The following is a 24,047-nucleotide window of genomic DNA, read 5'->3' as shown; positions in this document are numbered from 1 at the left end:
TATACAAAGGAGAGCATGAACCACTTTAAATCTATGTTATAGACTTCAAAAGTGATTGAGACTTGAGGTCACCCAATCACTTTGCCATTTTGTAGACTTCAAAATTTATTCCAATTTTATTTTTATTTTTATTTTGAGCCCAATTTTATCTTTAGATTTTAAACCCCAATACATTTGATTTTTATTTTTTTTGCTCACTCATATCCTTTAAATCTTAATTTATGTTATTTTATATTTTTTATATTATTTTTATTATTTATTTTATTTTATTATTATTTTACTTTTATTTTATTTTTTATTCTTTTCTTTTCTTTCACTTCTTTTTTCCCTTCTCTCTCCCCCCCTATCCCATATTTTCTCCACCCACTCATTTTCTCATGTCGATACCCCCCTCCCCCATGTGAGACCCATATTTTTTTTTTCTCTACAGATGGTTTTTGGTGGAAGACCCCATTTTTTGTTTCAACCCTTCTTCCTTCCCAACGGACCACATTTTTAGGCAAACACTTCACAACTACACATCCTCTCTTTCTTTCCCCATTTTCTCCCATTTGCATCATTCCATTTCTTCTTTCATTTTTTTTTAAATTTATATTATATATATATTATTTATTTATTTATTTGTTTGTTTGTTTTATTTTCCAGGAAACCCATCTCTATACCACTACCGTCGACGATGCTATCCCCAGTAGCGGACGACCACCTCGTCCACCTATCTCTCAACTTACCACTCTCTCCTTCTCCTTCTCTTATATTTTTATTTTATTTTATTTTATTTTTCCATCTCAACACATTGTCACCCAAAACACACTGCCACTCGAACTCTCCTTCTATAGCCTCCAAAAAATGTGTAAGTTTATTTTGTGTTTTTTTAATTTAATGTAATTTTATTTTATTTTAATTTTCTTTGATTTCAATAGTAATTATTTGTGAGATTTGGATTGATGAATTAATATGAAATTTGAGCTTTTGTGAATTATATAGAATTTGGGCTCATGTATTGTTAATGAAATTTGTTGAATGGATTTATGATTGGTATGGATTTTACCCATTTGAAATATTAACTTGGGCATGAAACAATTGTGTATATTTTGGATGTTATTTGGGTTTACATATTAGATTAGGCTCAATTATTATGGATTATGGGATATTGAATTTAGGCCTAATGGTTTGTTTTAATTGTCAAATTTTTGGACTTGGTTGATTATGCCTGTATATTGGCCATTAATTCAAAATTTTTGGATTAGAACTTATGGTATGTGGGATATTTTAATTGAGTTATATTTGTTTATTTTGGTCCATTTTAATTTATTGGACTAATTTAAAGTTTTAATTTGAGCTTGAATATTTGTTTTGGACTTTATACATTTCTGGATATTTACATTTGAGCCATTTTTGTTTTTGCAAGGGTTCATTCTACAATTATGTTAGTTGAGTACAAATTTATGACTCGGGGAATATAAAATTTCATGAAAGAAAGTGAGACTCGAAAAGTTGTAGAAAGACATTGAACTTGTTGTAAGCTTGTGTGGATACATGTTTTATTTTCTACTACTATTTGGTTTTATTTTTATTGATTTCTGTAAATATTTGTTTGTATATATTTATTCGTTATGTACAAAATTAGATATTGAACAAACCAGAAATTTTGTTTAAATAAGAGAACAATTTATTAAATATGTTTTAATAAATTAATAGTTTAAAATTTTCTTTTAATAAAAAGTAAGTTTTCTTAATAAAAATTCATAAAAGTGTTTTTAGGACAATATAGAAATTTGTTTTTGACAAAATTCAAAAAATTGTTTTTAATAAAAATTGTCTGAAAATTTATTTGTTTAATAAAAATTGTTCAGAAAATTGGCTTTTAAATAAAATTGCTCATAAGGTTTTTTTTTTAATAAAATTTTCCTAATATTTTTTTTAAAAAATAAATTTTATTTCCTTAATCAGAATAGGATTAAAAGTACTTTATATATAGATAGATAGATAGATAAAGGTCTTAAATATTTTTTTTTTAATAATAATGGAATTTGCAAATTGAAGTTGTAGATTTTTTTTTGTTGATAAAATTGAATTGAAAATATTTTTGTAAATAAAGTTTATAAAAAATTAATTCCTTTGTAAATAAAAATCAAATTGAAATACTTTTGTAAATAAAATTGTAAAAATTCATTTTTTTCAATAAAAGCAAATAAAAATAATTTTTGTTGTAAAATTGAAATTTTGTAATAAATTCTTTTGATACAATAAATGTAAATAACTTTTTTTTTTTTTAAATTGAATACAAATGAAATCAAATCAAATCACTTGAAGAAAATAAATTGACTCTTTTTGGTAAATAAATAAATTGAAATCATTCATTCAAAATTTTTCTTTTTAATAAAATCCTTTGAAATTTCTTGAAAAACTAAATTTTGAAATATTTTTTTTTATTGAGTTTAATAAATCAATTTGTATAATTTTCATTTTATTTATTTTGTCCATTCTTGTAATTTGATTTTTACCATGACTTGTACATACTTATTTGTGTGATTCTTTTTCTTAATATCCATGATTAATTAATTAATTGTCACAATTCCCTTAATTCGTTTAGTAGAGACCGTAGGTATACAGGCTTAGAGAGGTGCTACGATTCACTATTGTATCTTCCTAATAAGTAATCTGATCCCCGAATTCAGACTCGGTTTTTGTACATATGCCTTTTCAAAATAAGTAGTCACATAAGGTTTTCTTTCTTTTTCTTTTTTTCTTTTTTTTCTTTTTAAAAAAAAAACTAAAATAAACGGCAACTCTAAGTCTTTTTCAAAAAATCAAACTTTTACAAATAAAAATTGAGTTTTGCCATCAAATGAGGACACACGTGAAAAATGTGGGTCCACAAAATGGTGACTCCATTGGGGATGTTTAGAGGGTCAAACTTGAACTCGAGTTAAGGGAAATGTGGTGTTTAATTAATCAATCAGTGGATACCCTCTCAATGTGCCTTTATTATATATTTGCATGTTTTAAGGCATATGAGTGTTGACATGATAATTATTTTATGTATATATATTGCATGTTCCTTACTATACATTGATTCTTATTATCATGTGTGTTTGTATATATTTGCTTATGTTTGTATGTATCTATTTTGTATGATTGTGTACTACATGACTACCATTTTTCTGCATGATGATTGTCTACGCCTAATTGTTATGTTCAATTATGATATATACATGTTCATAATATTGATTGATTTTTTTGCCATGATTATCTTACTCACTTTGTTATGTATATTCACATTATTGTACATCTTATTCGTCTTGACACATTGATTTTCTTTTTGTTCATTACTTTGATCATTTTTAGCATGCTATTTATTCATCTTGTATACTCATCTTGTTTATCCTGTTTCTTGTTGGCTTATGTGTAGAAATGGATTATATATCTGCTATTTGTATGACTGTTTGTTGCATGATTGTTCTTCTTTGTGTGATTGCATGTTGCTTGTCTGTGTGGGTCATACATCTATTCCCTTATCTCCAGCTCCCTAGTCTCAGTCGACCTTGTTTCCCTTGATCTAGTATTTGATATGAAACTTGTTGTTTTGTTTGTTTTCCGATCGAGCTATTGATTCAAAGTAGGGTCTAATGATGGGCTATACTTATGTTTGGGAGCATTTTGGGGGTGGTCAATACACTGATGCTAATTGGAGTCTGATATTTGAAGACTTGTATAGCTTAGAGCTAGATTTCAGGATATTTGTGTGACCAATGTGTTTTCTTTTTGCATAGTTTTATAGGATTTTAGGATACAACCACATTATTCATCGTGCACTTTAAATCACCATTGAGTGTTATGAGATGTGAGAGCCTTCACCATTAGGAAACCCCTTAGGATGTGAAGTAGTACATGTGTGGAGGTGATGACCACTTTGCATGGAAGCGTTTCGTCTCTTTGGAGTTGTATAAGAGGTTGTGTACCACTAGAAGGTACGATCGTTTCTATTAGAGATCCTTTAAAGTCCACCCCTATATTTTTTAGAGTTGCCTTGACCTTATAGGCTAAGCCTTAGATCTTTCGATTAGGATTTCTTCCTCACACATGGGTGCATCTAAAAGCCTTTGGGACCGTTTTAGTCATAACATAGATCCAATACTCCCTCTTTTGGTCTCCAATTAAGTGTGCTTAGAGATTGGTGCGAGTTTGTTTATTAGTTTGGACTACCCTTCGTTGTGTTGCGTTAGATTCTTCATTTCACTAGTTGAGTTTGACGTGATTTCTCTCTAAGGCTTTAGTCAATCTCTCTTTCTTGACTTGACATATTCTTTCAGTTTGTTATTACATTCTTTGCTTGATACTTTGGGATATGTTCTTCGATAATGATCACCTTTTTGCATTATACACCTGTCATGGATCTAATAGTCTATTCTTTATTTGACATTTGATTCTATTTTCACCCTGATGCTCATATTTTCATTACAGAAAGGTGGAAAACATATTTTTTACATTCATCCCATTTTGAGAGAGTCTCATTGATCACCATATCATTTTTCTTCATGGAGCTCGGGTTGGAAATTGAGTTAAGGGTTTGTAGTTACCAATGGAGTATTGATCTCGTGATAGTGTCATTCTTCACACCTCTTTCATTTTCTGGGTTATTGATAGAAATTCTTTAGTCATATTTCTAGACATTTCACAATGGACACCTTTATGACTTTAGAGTTTCTGTTACACATATGGGTTTTGATTGTCATCATAGGACCATACATAGTTTGTTATGCTAAAATTTTGATATGAGACATATTTCAATTGCATATCTTGAGGATATTGAGCCTATTATAGAGGATATTGAGCCTATTGACCTACGATCAAGGGATCAACCTAGGGAGTTTGAGACTGTGACTCATCCCACTTTTTTATTAGAGTAGTACCATATCTAGATCCATACCTTGACTTTTTGGACATCATGACCTATCCATGATGAGCTTTGTATGACATTACTCCTTCACACTTTTACATGACTCTTCCTTCCCTACATATACTATTTTTTCCATTCCTTCTTTGATCTAACTAGGTATGGTATAAGATGATTGAACCTATGGTAAGCTTTGCATGTTGATGAATGGATGTCATTCTACGATTGAGATGCGTAGAGAGGTTGTTGTGGACCATCCATATTGAGCCCTTACATATGACTTCAGAGAGTTGACATGGCTATACATGATTGATTTTATGAGATGATGATGAGTGGCTTGTGATAAGGAGTCGATCTAATTTACTTAATGACTTTGTTGACTATATTGTGGTTGAGACAGACATGGAGCTTACAGAGTGTTCATATTGAGGCTTTTGCACATTGATTTCAAAGGGTTTGCATGACTACATTGGATAGATGTTAGTCTTTATCGTCAACCATGTGAGATCTTGAGAGCACAATGTTTGAGGTTGTGGTCAAATGATGGGTGGCCATCGTTTCATGAGCCTATTTACCTTATCACCCTTACATATAGAGTTACCCACTGTTAGCCCTTTGAGCCTTACATAGATATTAAAGCTTTTTTTTTTGTCTTATCACCTCATTTACCTATTACATCAGGTTGGGGACCTTATAGTGCTTGCATGCTTTGATTAGATACCTCATGGGTTTTGGACCTTACAAACATATTTAGGTCTTATCTCTTACTCTTTAGTGCGATATTTCCACACCGACATCGTTATTATCACTTTTACTTGCATGACATATCATCACTCATGACATCCATCTTCTCTTCCTTTCCTTCGTCCTTAATTACTAGGCACTACCTTTGCTTCACCTTGAGTGGTGGTTTTTCAGATTATTGCATGTAGGATAATCATATATGTCCCTTATTTCATTTCATGGGCAATGATTTAGAGATTTTAGGTTGAGAGGTTGTCTTGTCAGTGAGGATTCATGTTACATCACATTATAGGGAAAATTTACTCGGATGGGTTATGTATTATCATTGGAGAGTGCTCATTATTGATTAAGGTATGATTAATTAAACAATAATATAAACTTTGATTTTTTTTTTTGTTATTTCCACAATATAAAACCATTGAATAAATATAATAAATATAAACTCTTTATGTTATAATAATTATATAATGATACTATGAAAATAATATAAATTATTCAATATAATAATTTTTAAAAAATTTTAAAAAATAAAATACATGACAAAATTAAGTATTATAATTTTCCTATTATTTTAAATATATCTTGATACTTAAATATTATATATGTTTTATTTAATAAAATTTTAAATATTAATAAATTTATATTTATAATTATCATTTAATTTGAAATATCAAATTTTTACAAAAAGAAATATTACTAAAATTTTCAATTATATCTAATATAGATATATATCTTATATTTTAAATTTTATATAATATATTAATTATATATTTATGATGTCATCAGTTTAACCATGGTTCGACCACCGATCCGACCATTGAACCGTGAATCAATAACTTTTTTGGTTCAATGATCGATCTGGTTTTAAAAACATTGTTATTTCTTTCTTCTATGATCAAATAAGGTACAATGAAGATCAGTGGTTATTGTAGAGATTCTTGGTTTTGGGTTCAACTTATTTACTTTTGCATTTTTAACCTCTTGTGTTCTTGCTTGTGTTTTATTTGTTATTTAGGAAATCCTAATAGAAGAAGTGAATACTTGGAATTTTATGAAAAGGGTTTGAAATGCATCCTAATGATGTGAGATATGTCGTCGATTTTGGTAAAAAAAAAAGGGGATAAAAACCCAAAATATCTGAAAAAAAATATTGAAATATCGTGAAAATAATTGAAATCGATCAAAACATAAAAAAAAAAATTTGTTGGAAAATGGTCAAATTTTTGTATGACCGACTTTCCCACCCATTTTTCCTTCGAGGGTAATTGATTATAGATATATCCATCGAGACATAGGCGAAATTCGCCAACATTTATATACTATATATAAAAGCCAAAATGCGGGCAATTTTGTTTTGACTATTTTTTAGCCTTATTTCCTTAAGATATTTGCCCACTTGGCATTCATTCACACCACAAGAATTCCTAATTTCTTCTTTTTATTAGAGTTTTTATTTTTCCTTCGTGTTAGAAGGCTCAATATAAGGGTTTTCCCTTTTTCGCTAGGGTTTCAGTTTGTTGTTGCCCTTGAGTTGAAGAAAAGAAGGTTTTTTGGATTAATTTTGGTCATCACAATGATTTTTTTTTTTCTCAATTTATTTTCGGTTTTATTTGAGGGAAACCCAGGTCAAAAATTTGTTTGATCCTATCTTTGATTTGTTCTTTGTTTAATATGTTTGGTTGTTGAGAAGACGGTGACATTAAGGATTTGAATTTTGGTGTTTTCTCCCAATGTTTTTGGCAACCAAACAGAGGTGAGTAAATCCACAACAATAAATTTAGGCTTGCAAATTTCAACAACGTAAACAAAGTTGCGTAGAAATACCATAACAATGAATTTGAGATTACAGATTTCAACAACTTTTTTTCTTACATTTTCTAAGGAACCAAACATAAAAAAAGACAAAAGATGAAGAAAAAATAATATAAAAACAACAGAAAATCTAATTTGTAATTCTCAAAATCTCCTCCTCTACGTGAGAGCGACGATCAAACTTCACATAAGTGCACAAAAATTTCACCATTCTCTTTCCAAAATTGCTCATTTATCTTTGATGACTGTTTTCTTTTTCTACTGTTCTGTTTGTAACTCTCCCTTTTCCCTTTTCAATTTTATTCAAGAAGAAAGAGAAAGAGTACGGGAAATGTGAAATTGAATCATTGAAATTGAAAAATGGGCCAATGAGATTGTGTATGGTTGCATTTTCTTATCAATAAGTAGCCTAATTTTCAAATCTAATGACAAAAAAAGATGCATAAAAATGGGGTCAATTATAATGTGGCATGTGTAAAATTTAGTTTCGGTATTTTATACCCAACTTACATCCTATCATCTTGCATCCTAGTCTATTTTTATACCTAATCTCAATTATTTGCATCTTGATATTAATGATATTTTTAATATTTGTGAGATTTATTAGTGTCGTAATCTTAAATATTATAGTCATGAATTTTGTTAATATATCCTTTAGAATAAAGAATTAATTCTTTTATTTTATCTCTTATTTCTATGCAAATATAATACAATTATAAAAATTTTATCCAATTATTTTTTATTCTTTTTATATAAATAGTTTATTTATTTATATGCAATTATAAATAAAGATAAGTTAATTTTAAATTCTAAATAATTGTTTATTTATTTATATACAATTATAAATAAAGAAAAATTAATTTTAAATTCTAAATAATTGTTTTAATTTAAAATTTAATTTTATAAATTCAGGATTTAGTTATTTTATAATTATGATAATGTCAGAAAAGCGGGATTTACCTTTTTCAACATTTATAAATAATAATTAAAATATAATCTCTTTATTTTAATTTAATAACAGTTAGATTTCTTACTATTTTAGTTTTCTACAAATTTATGAAAAAATAATTGAATTACTTTTTATTTAATATTAAAATTTTATATTCTAAAACAATAAAAGAATATAGAAAATAAATAAAGATTATATTAAATTAGTATAAAACTTATTTCCAATTTTAATATAAATAATACATTTAATTACAATTTGAAATATATATTTTTTAAATAATAAATAAATTTTAATTTTATCTTCTCTCCAAATAAACATTACAATTTGATCTATTAATATAATCATTTAATAAATGTAAATATTTTAAAATAAAATATGTTCAAATATAAGCATAAAATATATGAATATTGATTTTTAAAATAATTGAAATTAAATTTAAATATTAAAAAAATACTGCTATTAGCTAACACTTCACTTACTTTGCACGTGCAACAAGTTTGGTTATTCTTAAAAATCAAACTTTTTAAGAATATGTTTGGTAATGATTTTAAAAAGTGTTTCTAACTTTTTTAATACTTGAAAGATAAAAATTTTTAAGTGTTATAAAAGGTAGAAATATTTCTTAAAATCATTGTTAAACGCACTCTAAGTAAGACAAAATTTAGGTAAATTGGGTTTGGGTTGGAGCCCAAATGCGTAACATGCAAAGACAATGAATGGGCCGGGCCAAGCCTAGCACCCAATGGTCCAGTCGGGCATTTTGACCCGACACAACCCCTGGCCGGGGTCGGGTCGTTTGAGAAAAAGCACCAAATACATACCATTTTGAAAAATCTGAGTTGTGACTTTAGTTAAGAGAAGTGAACCTCAAACCCGAAACTCGACGTCGATGGGCCGAAGCAGCAAAACCAGGAAGCACAGACACTCGTCGTCCGACGACGACGACGGTGATGACACGGCCAATTCTTCTTCCTCGTCACCATCCCCGTCAACCTCTCACAAGCGACGCCGCCGGAGAAAAGAGAGAAACGAACGTTCCAAGAGGAAGAGAGAGTCGAAGCATCGGAGATCGCGTAGAGACCGCAGAAAACGGGTTTCTGAGTCCGAAGATGGTTCCAGATCTTCCACCGACGAAGATTCGGAGCTCCGGAGGTCTAGGGTCGAGCCCAGGGCCGTTGTGAGGTATATTTTGAAGAAGTTCCCTGGCGTGGCCACTGATTTGGAGCAGGTGTGCAAATTCTGAATCTTATTTAGGAACCCTAATTTTGATTATTTGGGTTGGATTTTACTTCTTTTTTTTTTTGTTTTTTTTAATTGTAATTCAGTTGCTCCTTTTTTTTTTTTTTAATAGTATTTATTTTTCTGTTCTGTGTTTTTGGAGACAAAATTTTGAAAGTTTTTTGAGGAAAATTTGATTTTTGTGTTTTGACTTTTGATAAACAATATTTTGGAAATGTTTGGGAAAAGAATAAGTGAAGATGCAACAACCAAACACATATTTCTAAATAATTTTGTTTTAAAAACGAAAATAGAAACAGAGGTTTGCCCAATTTGTAATTGTTTATTTACATTTTAATTCTGCATGAGAGTGTCTGATCAAAGGCAGTGTAGCAAGGAGGGGAAGATTTGTGAGTTGAGTTGTGTAGAGTTAAACCCTGCAAACAGAATTTATGGGGCGATGATAATAATATAAAAATGTTAAACTAATCTGTATTGATGCATGATATACATGATAAATTTGCTCCACCTTGGGTATATGTGTGCGGGTCTTTTGAAGTTTTCCTTGTTCTGGGAAGAATCAAATGCAACCATAAATTAAAATTAGAATCACGTTATTGGTTCATTTTTAGTATTGAAAATATGTCATATGAAGGTTCTGCAATTTCATGCAACATTTGTTTTTATAGTTCAATTAGGACAGGATGATTTCTAATTGTGATTATCTGCAGACATTCCTAGTATTTCTCAATGCATACGTGGTTGATTCTTCCTTGTAAACCATCTTTTTTACATAGCTTCTGCAAATGATTGATGATGGGCAAGCGGTCGACATCAAGGGATTATCGGAAAGATCTTTGATAAAGCATCTAAAGAAGTTATTCCTCTCATTAAACCTCAAGGAAAATGGTGATAGAGTTTTTCTACTGCCTTCAAAAGTTCGTCCTACTTTGGAGGTTGTTGGACCCATGCTTCAGTCTAACATAGAACCTAAAGAGGAGCAGCTTGGTCATGTGCCTAATGATAAACTTTCATTACCACCTGAGGTAGAAGGAGGACAAGTGCTGGATGAGAATGATATGGTAGTACAGTGTCCAAAGGTTGATGCTTCACCTCCAAAAAGAAGGTAATTGAATAATATTTCCCAATTTAAGCAGTAATAAGGAACATATTTCCCCTTTATTAATGTCAATATTTCCTTTTAGTAAATACCCTTTTGTTTTTACATGTTAACAGTACTATTGATGTTTGGTAGTAGAAGTTGAATATGGAATTGTTGAATGGAATACAAACAATGTCATCTCTTGTGTGCTTTGTTTGTTAATAGTTTCTCAAGTAATCCTACCTGCTTAACTGCTTTCTGCTTTCTCAAGTAAGGGATACAGAGCTAAATGCTGTTTGAGAATATCAAATTTGTGTAATCATTTCTTGATATGATAGCCCTAGTATGGAATTGCGATGAAATTAACAAAAATAGAGAATCAAGCTACCGTGAAGGGTATTGATTGAGACAAAGCCTTGATGAATGTTAAAGTTTAGAATGGTGTTAAAAAATAATCAATTTCTACATATTGCTGATCTTTAGTGCTACTTTTCTAAAATTAAGAACTTCATTTTCCCTTTATTGATTGTTCTTATGTTCCTTTTTTCCTAGATGTGTCTCCCTACTTGGGCAATGTCCACAATGTTAAGTTTCTGGTTACTTTATTTTTTTTTGATAGATAAGTTTCTGGTTACTTTATTAGAATCTTTTCCCCGTAGTTGAGAAAAATTGGAACCTTTTCCTTCTCCTTGTTGTTCAATTGCGATTTCCTGATCATTTCTTCCTTGAACCTAGATGTGGGTGTGTAGGTTAAAGTTAGTTTGAGACTTGGTGAATCCATCCTTCCTTGATTGAGATTTTAAACTTAGTTAAGCATATCTTAAACCTAGGTAAGTAAGGTGACAAATGAAAATGCTTCTAAACACACAGCTATGTGAAAGATCAGCTAGCCGTTTTTATAATGTATTAGGTTAGCTAGTGTAAAATTAAGCCAAATCCTATTATCATCAGATACAAACATGGATTTTACTTGCCAAAAAAATGGAGGTTGTTTTCCAAAATTTACACATGCAACAGTAAAATCAGCAATATCCAAAAAATTGGCCTGATGATATGACCTCCTTTTATGCAGGTACAGCGGTCTAATATGTGAAGCATATGTTTCATTAAAACGGTTTATGCATGTGCTGAAATTGTAGGGAAGGGCAGAGAACCATCTGAATTCTTTATAGTTGAGTCAAGATAATATGACCACAATATAACCAATGTAATTTTGGTTTTCCGATAACAAAGAATGTAAGAATTTTATAACTGGTCTAACAAGTGGATATATAATTCTTCTGCCCTAAATGAATTTGATCTCATTTGTAAGTGTCCAAGGAAGTGTTTGACTTGTATGGACATGGGTGTCTTTCAAAAAGTCTCTGATATGCTAGTCATTGACAGTTAATAGGGAGGAATATTTTTTCTTTTTCTTTTTCTTTTTGTTGATACATAACAATTTTTTGTTCTCTCCAGGACTCAAACCTGAACCCTGCCACATCCCCACCCCAACCCCTTGCCACTTTGAGCTAAGCCACAAGGACAAGTGAGGACTACATACACTTATCTTGATCAGAATATGAATATCAAAATGGAGGATAATCACTACCGAAAGTTAAATTTTCTCACTGGAAAACTTTATAGAATATACTTGGAGATGACTTCCATCCCTAAAGTGTTGAAATATAATGAAATGCTTCGCTGGTATATTAATTGCCTTAACCGGTATATGAAGGACATTTCTATTTAGTATCTTTTGGCCTGACTTGTCCTAATGTATGCAAAACCATTTTGGTGAATGTCACTTTTTGAGTTCATTCCATTTTGAGGTTGGTATCTCTGCTTACTAGACTGGAATTCAATCCATTATTAAATAGTGTTTAATGGTATTTTTTGGGTATTGACTATTGCCAACTTGGTAGATCTGATAGTTTTATGTGATCTAGTTAATCATCTTCAATGAAATTTTTTATTTGACAAGAATCTGTAAGTGGAAGTTTCATAGTGGTGTGGAAAATGCTCGGTGCCATTTGAGCTCAAAATTATACCTAAATTTTTTTATGATTGTCATTCATTCTTTTTTGTTTTTCTTGCGTATCTTCAGGTTTAACTTTTGTGTATACTTTGTAGCTATGTTTTTAATTTTGTCTCTTTTAACTATCATTGTTCCTGGTTGATTGAATTCATCAATTCTTCATCTTTGAATGCAGCACATCCTTCTTGAATTTTTGTGTTCAACCTTCTGCTTTTGTCAATCATAAATTCATACTTGTTCTCTACCTTAAACCATCTTCTCTTTGCCTTGTTCAGTCCTATATTTCTACTTACCTTCCCCCAAATGCCCATGAAAATCAATTCCAGACTATGAGGGCATTTGGTGAGTACTTAATACTTAATGCTTACTTAAGGCGAATTTCAAAGTCATTTTTAACTTCAAGTTATAATGTTAAGTTAATTTACCTAATATACTTGATATGCTTAATAACTTAAATTAAGTCATTAAGTCATATTAATTCAATAAGTTGATTTATCAAACACCTTCTAAGTCAACATAGTGTAGTTCAAAGTAAGGTATTCCACATGTATATCCAAAATGAGAGGTTTTTATACATCCAAGAAAGATTAGTAAGCTCATGGGTCACTGACATGTAGCCAATTCAAATGCTGTATAAGTTGCTTTTTCTTAAGCATCTAGAGCCTTGATAAAGAAAGATGCTTCAATTGACATTGTTCTGCCACTAGTACTGACATGGTACTATGATGACTTGACATTTCATTTGTGCCAACATGTCATTGTTGAAAAGCCAACCTCTAATAAACTGCCTTTGGCCAGTTGTTTGCTTTGTTTGATCTTTTATATGATGATTGTCAGTTGTCTTTCAAAAATATATTAAACCATTTCAAGATGTTGACTAGTCATTTCATGAATTTTAAAAATATTTGGCAATTATTTCAGTTCTTGTTTACACTTTGCATCACATGATTAATGCCTTTTGCAGGGTGATTGGCCCTGAAATGCCATCTGCTGAATTACTTGCTGCTGCAGCCAAATTAACAGAAGCAGGGGCTGAGCTAAGGTATTTGTTGAAAAGATCTCATCAAATAGGTGCTATATTGGTTACAATTGTTGGGAGTTATGCTATCATATTTCTATATTCACTTGACAAAGACACAAGGTTGTCTTGTTCTTTATTTTTTATTTTTGGTTGGGCTGCTTGTTTTCTGCTGATTTATTTTTGAGATCTCACATCATCCTCTGCTGATCTTTCTTGAGTAATGATAATTTTAGCTGTCTATCAAAAAGGATATGGTCCATATTTTCTTTCCTATCTAATGTAATCAGCAGTTGGCTCAAGTTATAACTCTAATATTGTCTTACTAACATGTAATTTCAGGGAAGTGGAATTTGATGAAGATAGTGAAATATTTATAGGACCTCCTCCACCTGCTGTGGTTGCTGAAGCTGAATCAGCAAATGAAGCTGAGCGGTTTGAAGAGGTTCCTAATTCTGCCCTTTATGCACCTTTGATTAAATTTAAGAGAAGTCTTTGTTTGTGTTGTTTTTAGTTGACTAGTACTTTGAACTAAGGAAGTTCGTTTTATTCTATCTGTAGATTTGGTACTCAAATATGTTGTAAATTGTAAATGATTGATATTTGAAGTGTTTAGCATCTTGTTCCATAAATGAAAGATGTCAAATGCATTGGGAAATTCAGGTTTCATCTCTTCTTTCTTTTTCTTTCTTGTTATTGATATTAGAGCAGGAGAATTAACAGATCCATAAAAGAAAGAGTAAGACAGCACTAGTAGAGGTTTGAAACTCTACTGACATTACATGGATAAGTCATATAGTGTCTTGATGTCAGCATTATGCAACTGAAATTCAAATGGGTCCTACCAGCTTAGTTACCTGCCTTATATATAAATACATACATACATATATTTATATATATACTACCAGCCTTCAATAAAACTTAAGGTTTTTATGATGATTCCTAGTGTTTGACTGGTGTGATATTAATCATCTATACCTTGTTCTTTTTTTTCTTTCCTTCTTTTCCTGTTCTTCATCACTTCTCCAAATAATCAATTCTTTATTTTCCAATTGATATTTTCCTACATTTCTGGACATTCTTGTTTATCTGCTTAACCGTAGGAGTTGATGTGCCTGCTGTATGCTTGTGTTTTACCTAGTAAAAACTGAAGATGAAAATACTAGTGTCTGATTAGGAAGGTGAATGTATGTATCACTTGTACCCTCTTATTTTTATGAACATGAAAGTGGACATACGTCTTATATCAAGCCTTTTGAACAAAATGAATTGCTGAATACAAGAACTGTCATCTTCTCAAATAACATATTTGGTCTCTTGTGAACCCCAAATAATTTTTTATATCTTCATTTTTTATCCCTCTAGGAACATTGGAGAGTGTTGTATTCTTATCATTAAGGCAAGATTAATAAAGTAGATCTTAAGGTCTTGAAATGCACTCTTGTTGAGTACTCGTCTGCTTAGAATGTGTGCTAGTGTTCTCTTCTGTGTATTAGAACTTATTGATGTAACCATCTTTTAGCTGTCTCCTTTTTTTATCAAAAGGAAGAAATTGACCCTCTTTCTTGTAAGGTAATTGATGTAGATTTTTGTAATGCTGTCAAGAAAACATTCATATTAGTATGTCCTTAGGATGCTCTATCTCCAGCATACCTTATTTTGCTTATAATTATGTCTAGAACTCTGCCTTGGTAGTTGCATTTGAAGGCAATAACTCATCATTTTTCCATTTCTTTGATCAGGTCACTAGGATTATGGGCGTTGAGACTGACAGCCCATATGATGTTCTAGGAGTGAACCTAAATATGTCTGTTGACAACGTAAAGAAAAGGTAAGTTGTTAATTATATTTTGCTGAAAGTTGGAGCTTATCTCATTTCTGTTTGTATCAGATGTGATTTTTCTAACTGTCAGATATTTCTACAGAATCTGATGGTTTTTTTTATTAGGATTGAATGTTTTGTTTTTCCACTGAAAATTTTGATTTCTTTGTTTCCTGTTGTTTTTTAATGAATATAATGAATGGATTGGTGTCCTTTCGGTACTTGAGAATTCTTTCAAATACAATTTAAGTGGCTTCTGTTTTCCGCACCAATTTTGCAAATTGATCCTGCATGTTACAAAATTTATTAAATAGAAGTGAAAATAAGGATGGAGCGCTTCAGTACAAAATCTGAACTTCAAAGCAAATCTAGATAAAGATGGAACTGTTGTTAAACAACCAATTTTCCTAAAACTTTAAGCTTGTAGGATTTGGGCTCACAATTATATCATGCACTAACACCCTCCCTCACATGTAGCCTCCATTTTTGGGCTTACACCTGAGTGTAATAAATTGGTTAAATAAACATGCAATGGTGAGGTCCGAACACTTGACCTCTCACTAAACAAGGCTCTGATACCATGTTGAACAACCAATTTTCCTAAAAGCTTAATCTTGTAGGACTTGGGCTCACAATGTATATCACTTTAACAATTGCAACAACAAGAATAAACATAAAAAACACTCCAATTTGTTTTGGTAGGAAGGACCTTATTTATAGATTCTTTGTGACTTTCTAGGTATAAAAACTTTCTAACGATGAGATTTTACCATCACAAAATGGAGTATGATTCTCTGAATTTCTCTAAAACAATGAATTTCTTGTAAACACATATCAAGGTGGTTTACAAGCTAACACTCATAATTGAACTGGAAATAGAATCTCAAAGAAAATATAGGCACTTAGTACTTCGAAGAAATAAAGCAAAGATAACCCATGTAAACTTGAAGTCATATTTAGACAGCACCAGATGTGAGGCTGTACAGAAAAAAGAGAAATAAAAAGAAACAAGATTCTTTGACTAAAAGTACAACCCAAAGATAAAATCCACAAGGGAACATCTTCCAAGACCAGCTCACATGTAGCATCTTCTTTTGTGTTTGGAAATGATAAATTCCATGCCTTCAAAGGTCCTCTTGTTAGTCTCCTTCCATATGCACCATATGAAACAAAGGGGGGTTGTCCTTCACACCTTTCTCCTATTTTTCTTGACAAAATTATCTGTCAACTAACACATGTCTCTTCAGCGAGGGAGGAAACACCCAAGATATTTGGAATAAGGAGAAAACCAGATAACACAGCACCCAAGCAACCAGGCAATGGAACAAAGATGATTCACTAATTTTCATTCCTATTACACAAACATCACCAACTCACAAAGCTTAATCCCCTTACACTGCTGTCTGGACAAAGAAAGCCACTTTTGGTGACATGGTTGTTTACCATATCTTGTTAGTGGGGGAAATGGCCTCCCTGTGATGCTAGCAGGTGGTAGTAATATTTTTCTGAAAATTCCCCCTATTTGATTTTTCCATCCCAAAAAGTCTCTCCTCAGCTAGATCATGCGTGGTTAATTGCTTACAATAAGTCCACCATCATCTCTTATTCTCAATCTTGAATTCTCTCCCAAAACCTTAGATTTGAGAAAGTTCCAGGCTCCCAGAGGGCCCAATAAGTGGATACTAAAGCCTCTTTGCCTGGCTACAGAAAACAACTCTGGGAAAGGTGAACAGTGCAGGATCTCCCTCATAAAAAAATATACAAAAACCTCACTCTTCCCCATTACTCAGAGAGGAGAGGAATTTAAAAAATCCATCCCACCCCCTCCTGTTGGAATAGGAGAGCAACACTGGCTAGGTCTTGGCCATTATATACGTGTCTTAAAGGATTTTAATCTTTTTCTTCCCTGATATCTTAGATCTTGCTGGAATTGCATTTTCCACATCACCTAACCAGGTGTCCCCAAACCCTAGGAAGTGATAGGCAACAGAAAGGAGGATGCCTTTTTGTGGCCTTTGGAAAATAATCACTAGGGAGAAGAAAAAATGAAAATCTAATTCATTTCACAATGAAGGACAAGTACTCGATAAAGCCTTCCTGCCTTTATTACATCTTGGGAAAGTCAAAGGACTAATTGAGTTTATAGAAGTATTAATTTTGATAACAAGAAAGACCTTTTTTATAGTGTTTTTACGTTGAATTTGACTTTAATCGGATTATACGACATCACTATATAATGTGGATTGTGTTTTCTGGAAACAGCTCTTGTGAATACAATGCATGCTGCATCACTACTTTTGGCAAGTAAAGGAATGGCTTGCTTCCTTTTAATATGTCTAAAACTGAGTTGTAGACTGAGATACATACTATTTTTCACATTTTTTTGTCTTATTTGATAGATGGAATGTTTATTTTTAATTCACATATTCATTTTTCTTTTGTCTGTGTGGTCATGAATTTACATTTGTAACTTGTTCTTGCTAAATGATCTTTCTTCACCTAATAGATTTTCCTTATTATTTGCTTAGGTACTGGAAGCTGTCTCTCATGGTGCATCCCGACAAATGCCCTCATCCTCAAGCTCATCAAGCATTCATCATATTGAATAAAGCTTTTAAAGATTTACAGGACCCAGATAAGGTGAGTGTGTTGACTGGTGGGTGGGTGGTTGGTTGGATGTCCTTATGTGTAATTTTTTGAATCAGTCACTTATTTTTCAAAGGTTTTATATTAATTGGATGTCAGCAGGGGATATGATTTTGGGTCTTACAGAGGAAAGTGGTCCAAAATTCCAAATAGTGCCTGTCAGAAGGATTAAACAGATTAGTTTTGTCAGAATGATGAAAATACATTGTCAGTCCAAATAAAATACTGATAAATAAGTGTGGTTTTACTTGAGAGTTGTTGAAAGATTATATGAAAATAAAGTAGGGGAGTAGAATACAGACGTGGTAGTAGGCATGATGAAAATTAGCAAAGAATCAAGCAGTGCTAAAAGTGCTAAAGCTAGTGAACCAATCCTAAAAGGAGAAAAGTTTAAGAAGCCTATAATAATGCTTTCAGACATGGACCATCAACTCAGCAGGAGTAAATAGATGTGCATTTGGGTTTTAACTTTATGGATTTCCAGAAAATCTAACTCTGAAGGAAAACATTTAGTATCTTCAGAAAGAAGGTTGTTGAACCATATGAAACACCTTTTGATTTTTTAAAATTTACAGAGCTGAGGAATAACCATATGAGCTCATTAGAAAGGTGAATGTTAAGGCAACTGGAAATAGACTGGTTAAAGATTTTCTTATGGTTATATTCAGGAACTGGTTACACATTTCCAAATATACACCCGACTTTAGATAGCTAGGAGTTTTCAAATTATTTGGCTAATTTTCACCAAAATTTACTAAATTCTTTGGCTTATTCATCTGAAATTAGTCAAGATAATAACGTTAAAAGTTACCCATATTTACTATAATTTCCTAAATTTTTTCTTTTTCAGTCCAAAAGTTTGAATTTACAGCAAATTATTTGATTGAGTAGTGTGCCTCATCTCATATTTGCTTAATTTATCTGGGAGTAGTCTTGATCTTCATTGGCAAGAAGAAGTCCATTTCTCTTTCTTTTGTAGAGGATTCTGATCCTCCATTATCTGTGGCAGAATAGTTATGGCTTTTGTTATTTAGCTTTTGCCTTTTTTTTTTTTGAGAACAGTCTCTTCTTCCTCTCTGTTTATCTCTTTCTGTAAATCTCTCTTCAGTACTAGAATTCTGGTTTCCTATGGACGATGCTCCTCTTGTAGCCTTCTGTAAATTTTAGTTAGCACAGTTTTTCATCTGGGTATTCAATTATTATTATTATTATTTTTTGGTGGTATAGCGAAAAGCACTGGATGAGAAAATTAAACTGAAGGAGGAACAGGAGGCATTTAAGGTATTTTTTTTTTTCTGAAGTACTGATCTAGTTATAATCTGTAGAGTTGATGAATGGCTAATATTTTATACAATTATTTTTTCACTTTTGTAGGCGGAGTTGAAAGCCATGCGCGAGGCTGCACATTGGAGAAGATTGCAAGGTTTGCTATTTCATGCTAAAATAAAGGATGTCTGTCTGTGTGGTGATGGTGGAATGGGGTTGTGCTTGCCAACCCAAATTTCTTCTTTTCCCTTTGAATCGTTAGGAAATATTGTCATCAAATAAAAAAGGAAAAGTAGAAAACTGAGAAAAGGCAAAAATAACTGCTTTTGGTTGGGTGTACGTTGTGGTAGTGGGGAGGGGGATGTGGTTGGTGTTGTGAAAATAAGAGTGTGTTCATTTCTGTTCTGTCCTAATGACAGAACCAGGTGAGCTCAATTCCCACTAGGGACAAAAAATACCCTATCAAGAAGAAAAGCAAAAGAAAACAGAACTGGAATGGTGATGACATCTTCGGGAAGTAATATTTTATTTATAGTTGTTGATGGGTGAAAATCAGATCATTAAAACATAATTCAAGGATAGGCAGTTTCTGCAAATCAGGTTGAGTGGAATGCTGACATGTAAACAGTTGACTTGGATTCTTGTTGACAAAGATTATGTTTGCTTAAATAACTATTTCGAGGAAGATGTAATCATGGCATTTACCAACTCTAGTTATTAAATGAAAAAGAAATTAGAAAATGTTAAGCTACCAACCTTCCCTAAAGGAAGCCGAGAGACTCAAATTTGAGACCTCAAGCTCTAGTATCATGTTGAATAGCCAACTTTCCTAAAAGCTTAAGTTACTGGGATATATGAGCCTACAATGTTATATCAAACCAATAGAAAAAATGAGAAAAGGTGGCAAGAATTGCGCTAGATTGGGAAATGATAGTTTTAACCAAAAGGAGATTTCTGCCAAACTAATAATTGTGTACATTAGGCATTCACAGTATATTTGGTTTGCAATATAAGATTTATTTTAAAATGCTCCTATACAAGTTGCATATTTCAATCCCAGAAATTTATCGGTCCTGGTATTTTCAAATCATGTATCATCTTTCAAGGATTTTGAACAGCTCTGGTATTGTTAAAACGCTTTTGATGTGAAAATGAGAATGCTGTTGCATTGGCAGGTATATCCATGGAGGGGGATGATGAGCTCCTGGCAGACATGGAGGTGAAAGTAGAACCAAAAAGAGATGAGTGGATGACAACTCTACCTCCAGAAAGAAAAGTAAGCCTCTTTTAGATCCTTTCATTATCCTGTTTTGTGTTGCATCAATGTATAACCTTAGTTTTGAGGAAAATCCAAGAGAATTTTTGGAAACTGAAGCATCATATGAACATAGCATGAGACTCCTAGACATGATTAACGATTTATATAAATGTGTCTTAATTACATGTGCAAACAAAAATGCTCAACAACACTCCAATCACAAGACATAAAATGTAGGTTCCACTTGATGCTCATCCTTAGTGTTTCTCATCAGTGTTAATATCCACCCATTCTTCTTTGTCTATTAATTGCAGTTATTTTTCCTTATTTATCAATAATAAAATGATGAAATATGAACTTGGTCATTGGGGCAGCAACAGTTCCCCTATTCATTCTTCTCAATCTTGCTTCTTTCCCCTCCATTTAGAGGGTTAATTGGAAGTCAACTGAGCTCTTATTTTGTGATAAGTATAACCATTTTTGGGACCTAGCACAACTTATAAAATCTGTACTAAAAGCCCTCAAAAGCATAGAACCTGTTAAAACTCATTGAATAGTGAGGCTTAAGCTTCTTAATAAAAATATACCAAAAACCCATGAAAGTCGGAAATCCATTAAAGCCCTTTAGATATTTGAGGTCCTTGAAGCTACAAGCCTTGACAGGATGTGGCTTAAGCCTTAATTACCCTAAATGAGGCTATGGCCTCAAGGCTAATTCATAAAGTCTCACCTTGAGGTGAGCCTTGAGGTGTAAGCATCAATAGCCTTTAAACAATTGTTGAGATGCACTATTGAAGATGAATATGCATGTCACTAGTTAAGGCACTTTGAAGGAAGTTTAATTTTTCATACAATTAAACGATTTCCCATGGTTCCTGTACCAGTTCTAGGTGCTTTGAGTTGTTACATATGAAAATATGAGTCATGGAAAATGATGGGAGTCCTCACTTTGTTTGATAATTGAACATGCTAATAATGCCATTTCTTAAAATCCAAAAGATGATCTTAAACAAAATACAGAATATACTCATTTCAAAATGGAGTACTGCTAGAACAGCAGAAATGCTTTTTTTATTTCCAGAGGATGTCAAACTCCTTATGCCTCCTTATTAGTTGTCTACAAAGTAAAAATTTGAACTCATATTGTATTATTCCACAGCCCGGTATGACCATGCAGTCCACAAAGTTTAGCAGAAGCTCTAAGGAAGGACGTGGTGATACTAGTGTTTGGACTGATACTCCTTCAGACAGAGCTCAGAAAGCAAAGATCAAGTATTTATATGCTCTTTTTAATATTTGGAATGCTATGGGTCAGCTCTCGCTGCTTGGTTGTTATCTTCATGTTGTTCAAGGGATTTTTATAACTTAATTTAGTTTCTTATCACAGTTATTTAGAAGCGTATAATGAGGCTGCAGCACTTGCTTCAAATGAAATAGAAAAGAAAAGAACAAGTAGTGATGCAGATTTGGTGGACAAATACAATAAAGCCAAACGATCAAAGTCATTGGTGCAGAAGCACCACGAAGAGGCTGCTAGTAAAGGGTCAAAGCGGAAAGCAAAGCAGCAGCCACAGCTGGAGAAAGAAGAATGGGTGGGACAACACCCTTGGAAACCTTGGGATCGTGAGAAGGACTTGACGGCTGGGCGGCAAAGTGTGAAATTGGATGCAGATAACATGGCTGAGGGTTTGGCTTCAAGGTTTTCTTCAGGAAACTTTCAAAGGAACTTCCTATAGGCAATCTATATCAATATCAGTTTTGTTTTTGTACTTCAACAATCTTGTTTGCCCTCCTTGGATGCATCTTTCCATAGAAATCCAGTTGTTGGGCCTTACGTATTTCCATGTATTGGTTGCTTACATCTTGGAACAGGCTTCTTATCATAAGTATTACTGTATTATCTCATACACCACATATAATAAACATTTCAACTTAGACGAAAGTTAGGATTGAGCTTGAGGCTTGAGTTGATGCTTTAATCTGTCTGCTTTAAACCTCAAATTCCACCCAGAAATTTGCATTTGTTATCAATTGTTATATTTGTCATTTAAGATGAGCTTTCATATATAATATTTTATCTTCCCACTCTTATTGAGTATATATTTTTTTATTAATATTTTTGTCAATATTGGTTAATTGTAAACAATGGTTGGGTCATGTTTTACCAGTAGTATTCAACTAACTGCTTGGCTGCCTCTTGTTGATTTCGAATTGGAAATTACTCTAATATGGTATCAGAGTGTATCTAGTTCTTCTCTCCCTAACCCATGCCTCGTGGTTAGGGATGGCAACAGGGCGGGTCACCCCCATCCCAACCCCACCCTGTTTATTTGAAACAATTCTCATCTTGTCTCATTTAAACCCCACCTTTTAAAACAATTCTCATCCCCGTCCCATTTAAAAAATTAAACGGGACGGGGTAGGACGGGCGGGTATGATAAATTTCCATACCCGCCCAGTTTAACTTTTTTTTTTTTTAATTTTTTTTTAAAATTACTTGTTAAATTTTTAATTATATTAAAATAAATATATTTTATAAATAATTAAATTATTATATTTTTTTTATAACTTATTTTATTAAAAATATTTTATTATTATCTATATATTAAAAATAATAAAATAAAAATTAAATTAATTTATTTTTAAATTTTAAATTAAATTTAATTAAAAAATTAATTTTATATATAATGGAGGCAGGGTGGGGCAATACCTGGTCCTGGGTTTTAAAAAAATCCCCAAACCCGTTTAAAACCCATTTATTAAAATTAAACCCCGATGTATTAGGGGATACTTGAAAAGACCCGTCCCATTGCCATCCCTACTCGTGGCGGTTCCAATGGCAATTGCGTAATGGTCAGCACTTGTTAATACTCAGTTTCAGAGGATTCAGATAGTCCTTACTTAGATCATAGTGGGGATCATCCTGGTCTTACTCTGGTTTCTCATCAACTTAAAAGATCCAATTACAATACATGGAGTTGAGCCATGATTATGGCTCTCACAACAGAGAATAAGTTGGGATTTGTCGATGGAAGTCTTCCTCGACCATCCGCCACTGATCTTCTTTTTGATGTGTGGAATCATTGCAATAATATGGTCACTTCTTGGATCTTAAATGTTGTTTCTAGGGACACTGTTCGAGTCTTTTGTATATCGATAATGCGTTTGATGTGTGGCGTGATATACACGATCGCTTCAACCAAAGCAATGGTCCTCAAATCTTTCAAATTTACTAGCATTTGGTTTCTCTAAATCAGGGATCCATGGATGTCAACAAATATTACACGAAGCTTAAAAT

At 32.2% G+C, this 24,047-nt stretch overlaps 1 protein-coding gene across 1 annotated transcript; it reads left to right on the top strand.

Annotated features, from left to right (window-relative positions):
* The first annotated feature begins 9,196 nt into the window (after positions 1-9,196).
* LOC100255442 (uncharacterized) lies at positions 9,197-22,691 on the top strand. Its single transcript, XM_002267832.4, has 11 exons — positions 9,197-9,630; positions 10,418-10,746; positions 13,704-13,781; positions 14,100-14,202; positions 15,500-15,588; positions 18,108-18,219; positions 19,453-19,506; positions 19,600-19,648; positions 20,667-20,767; positions 21,909-22,021; positions 22,137-22,691. The coding sequence occupies exons 1-11, from the start codon at positions 9,292-9,294 to the stop codon at positions 22,483-22,485; spliced, it is 1,716 nt and encodes a 571-aa protein (XP_002267868.1). The 5' UTR covers positions 9,197-9,291; the 3' UTR covers positions 22,486-22,691.
* Positions 22,692-24,047: the final 1,356 nt, after the last annotated feature.

This window comes from Vitis vinifera, chromosome 18 (genome assembly GCF_030704535.1).
Source record: "Vitis vinifera cultivar Pinot Noir 40024 chromosome 18, ASM3070453v1".
Lineage (NCBI taxonomy): Eukaryota > Viridiplantae > Streptophyta > Magnoliopsida > Vitales > Vitaceae > Vitis > Vitis vinifera.
This window is presented reverse-complemented; position numbering and strand designations above follow the sequence as displayed.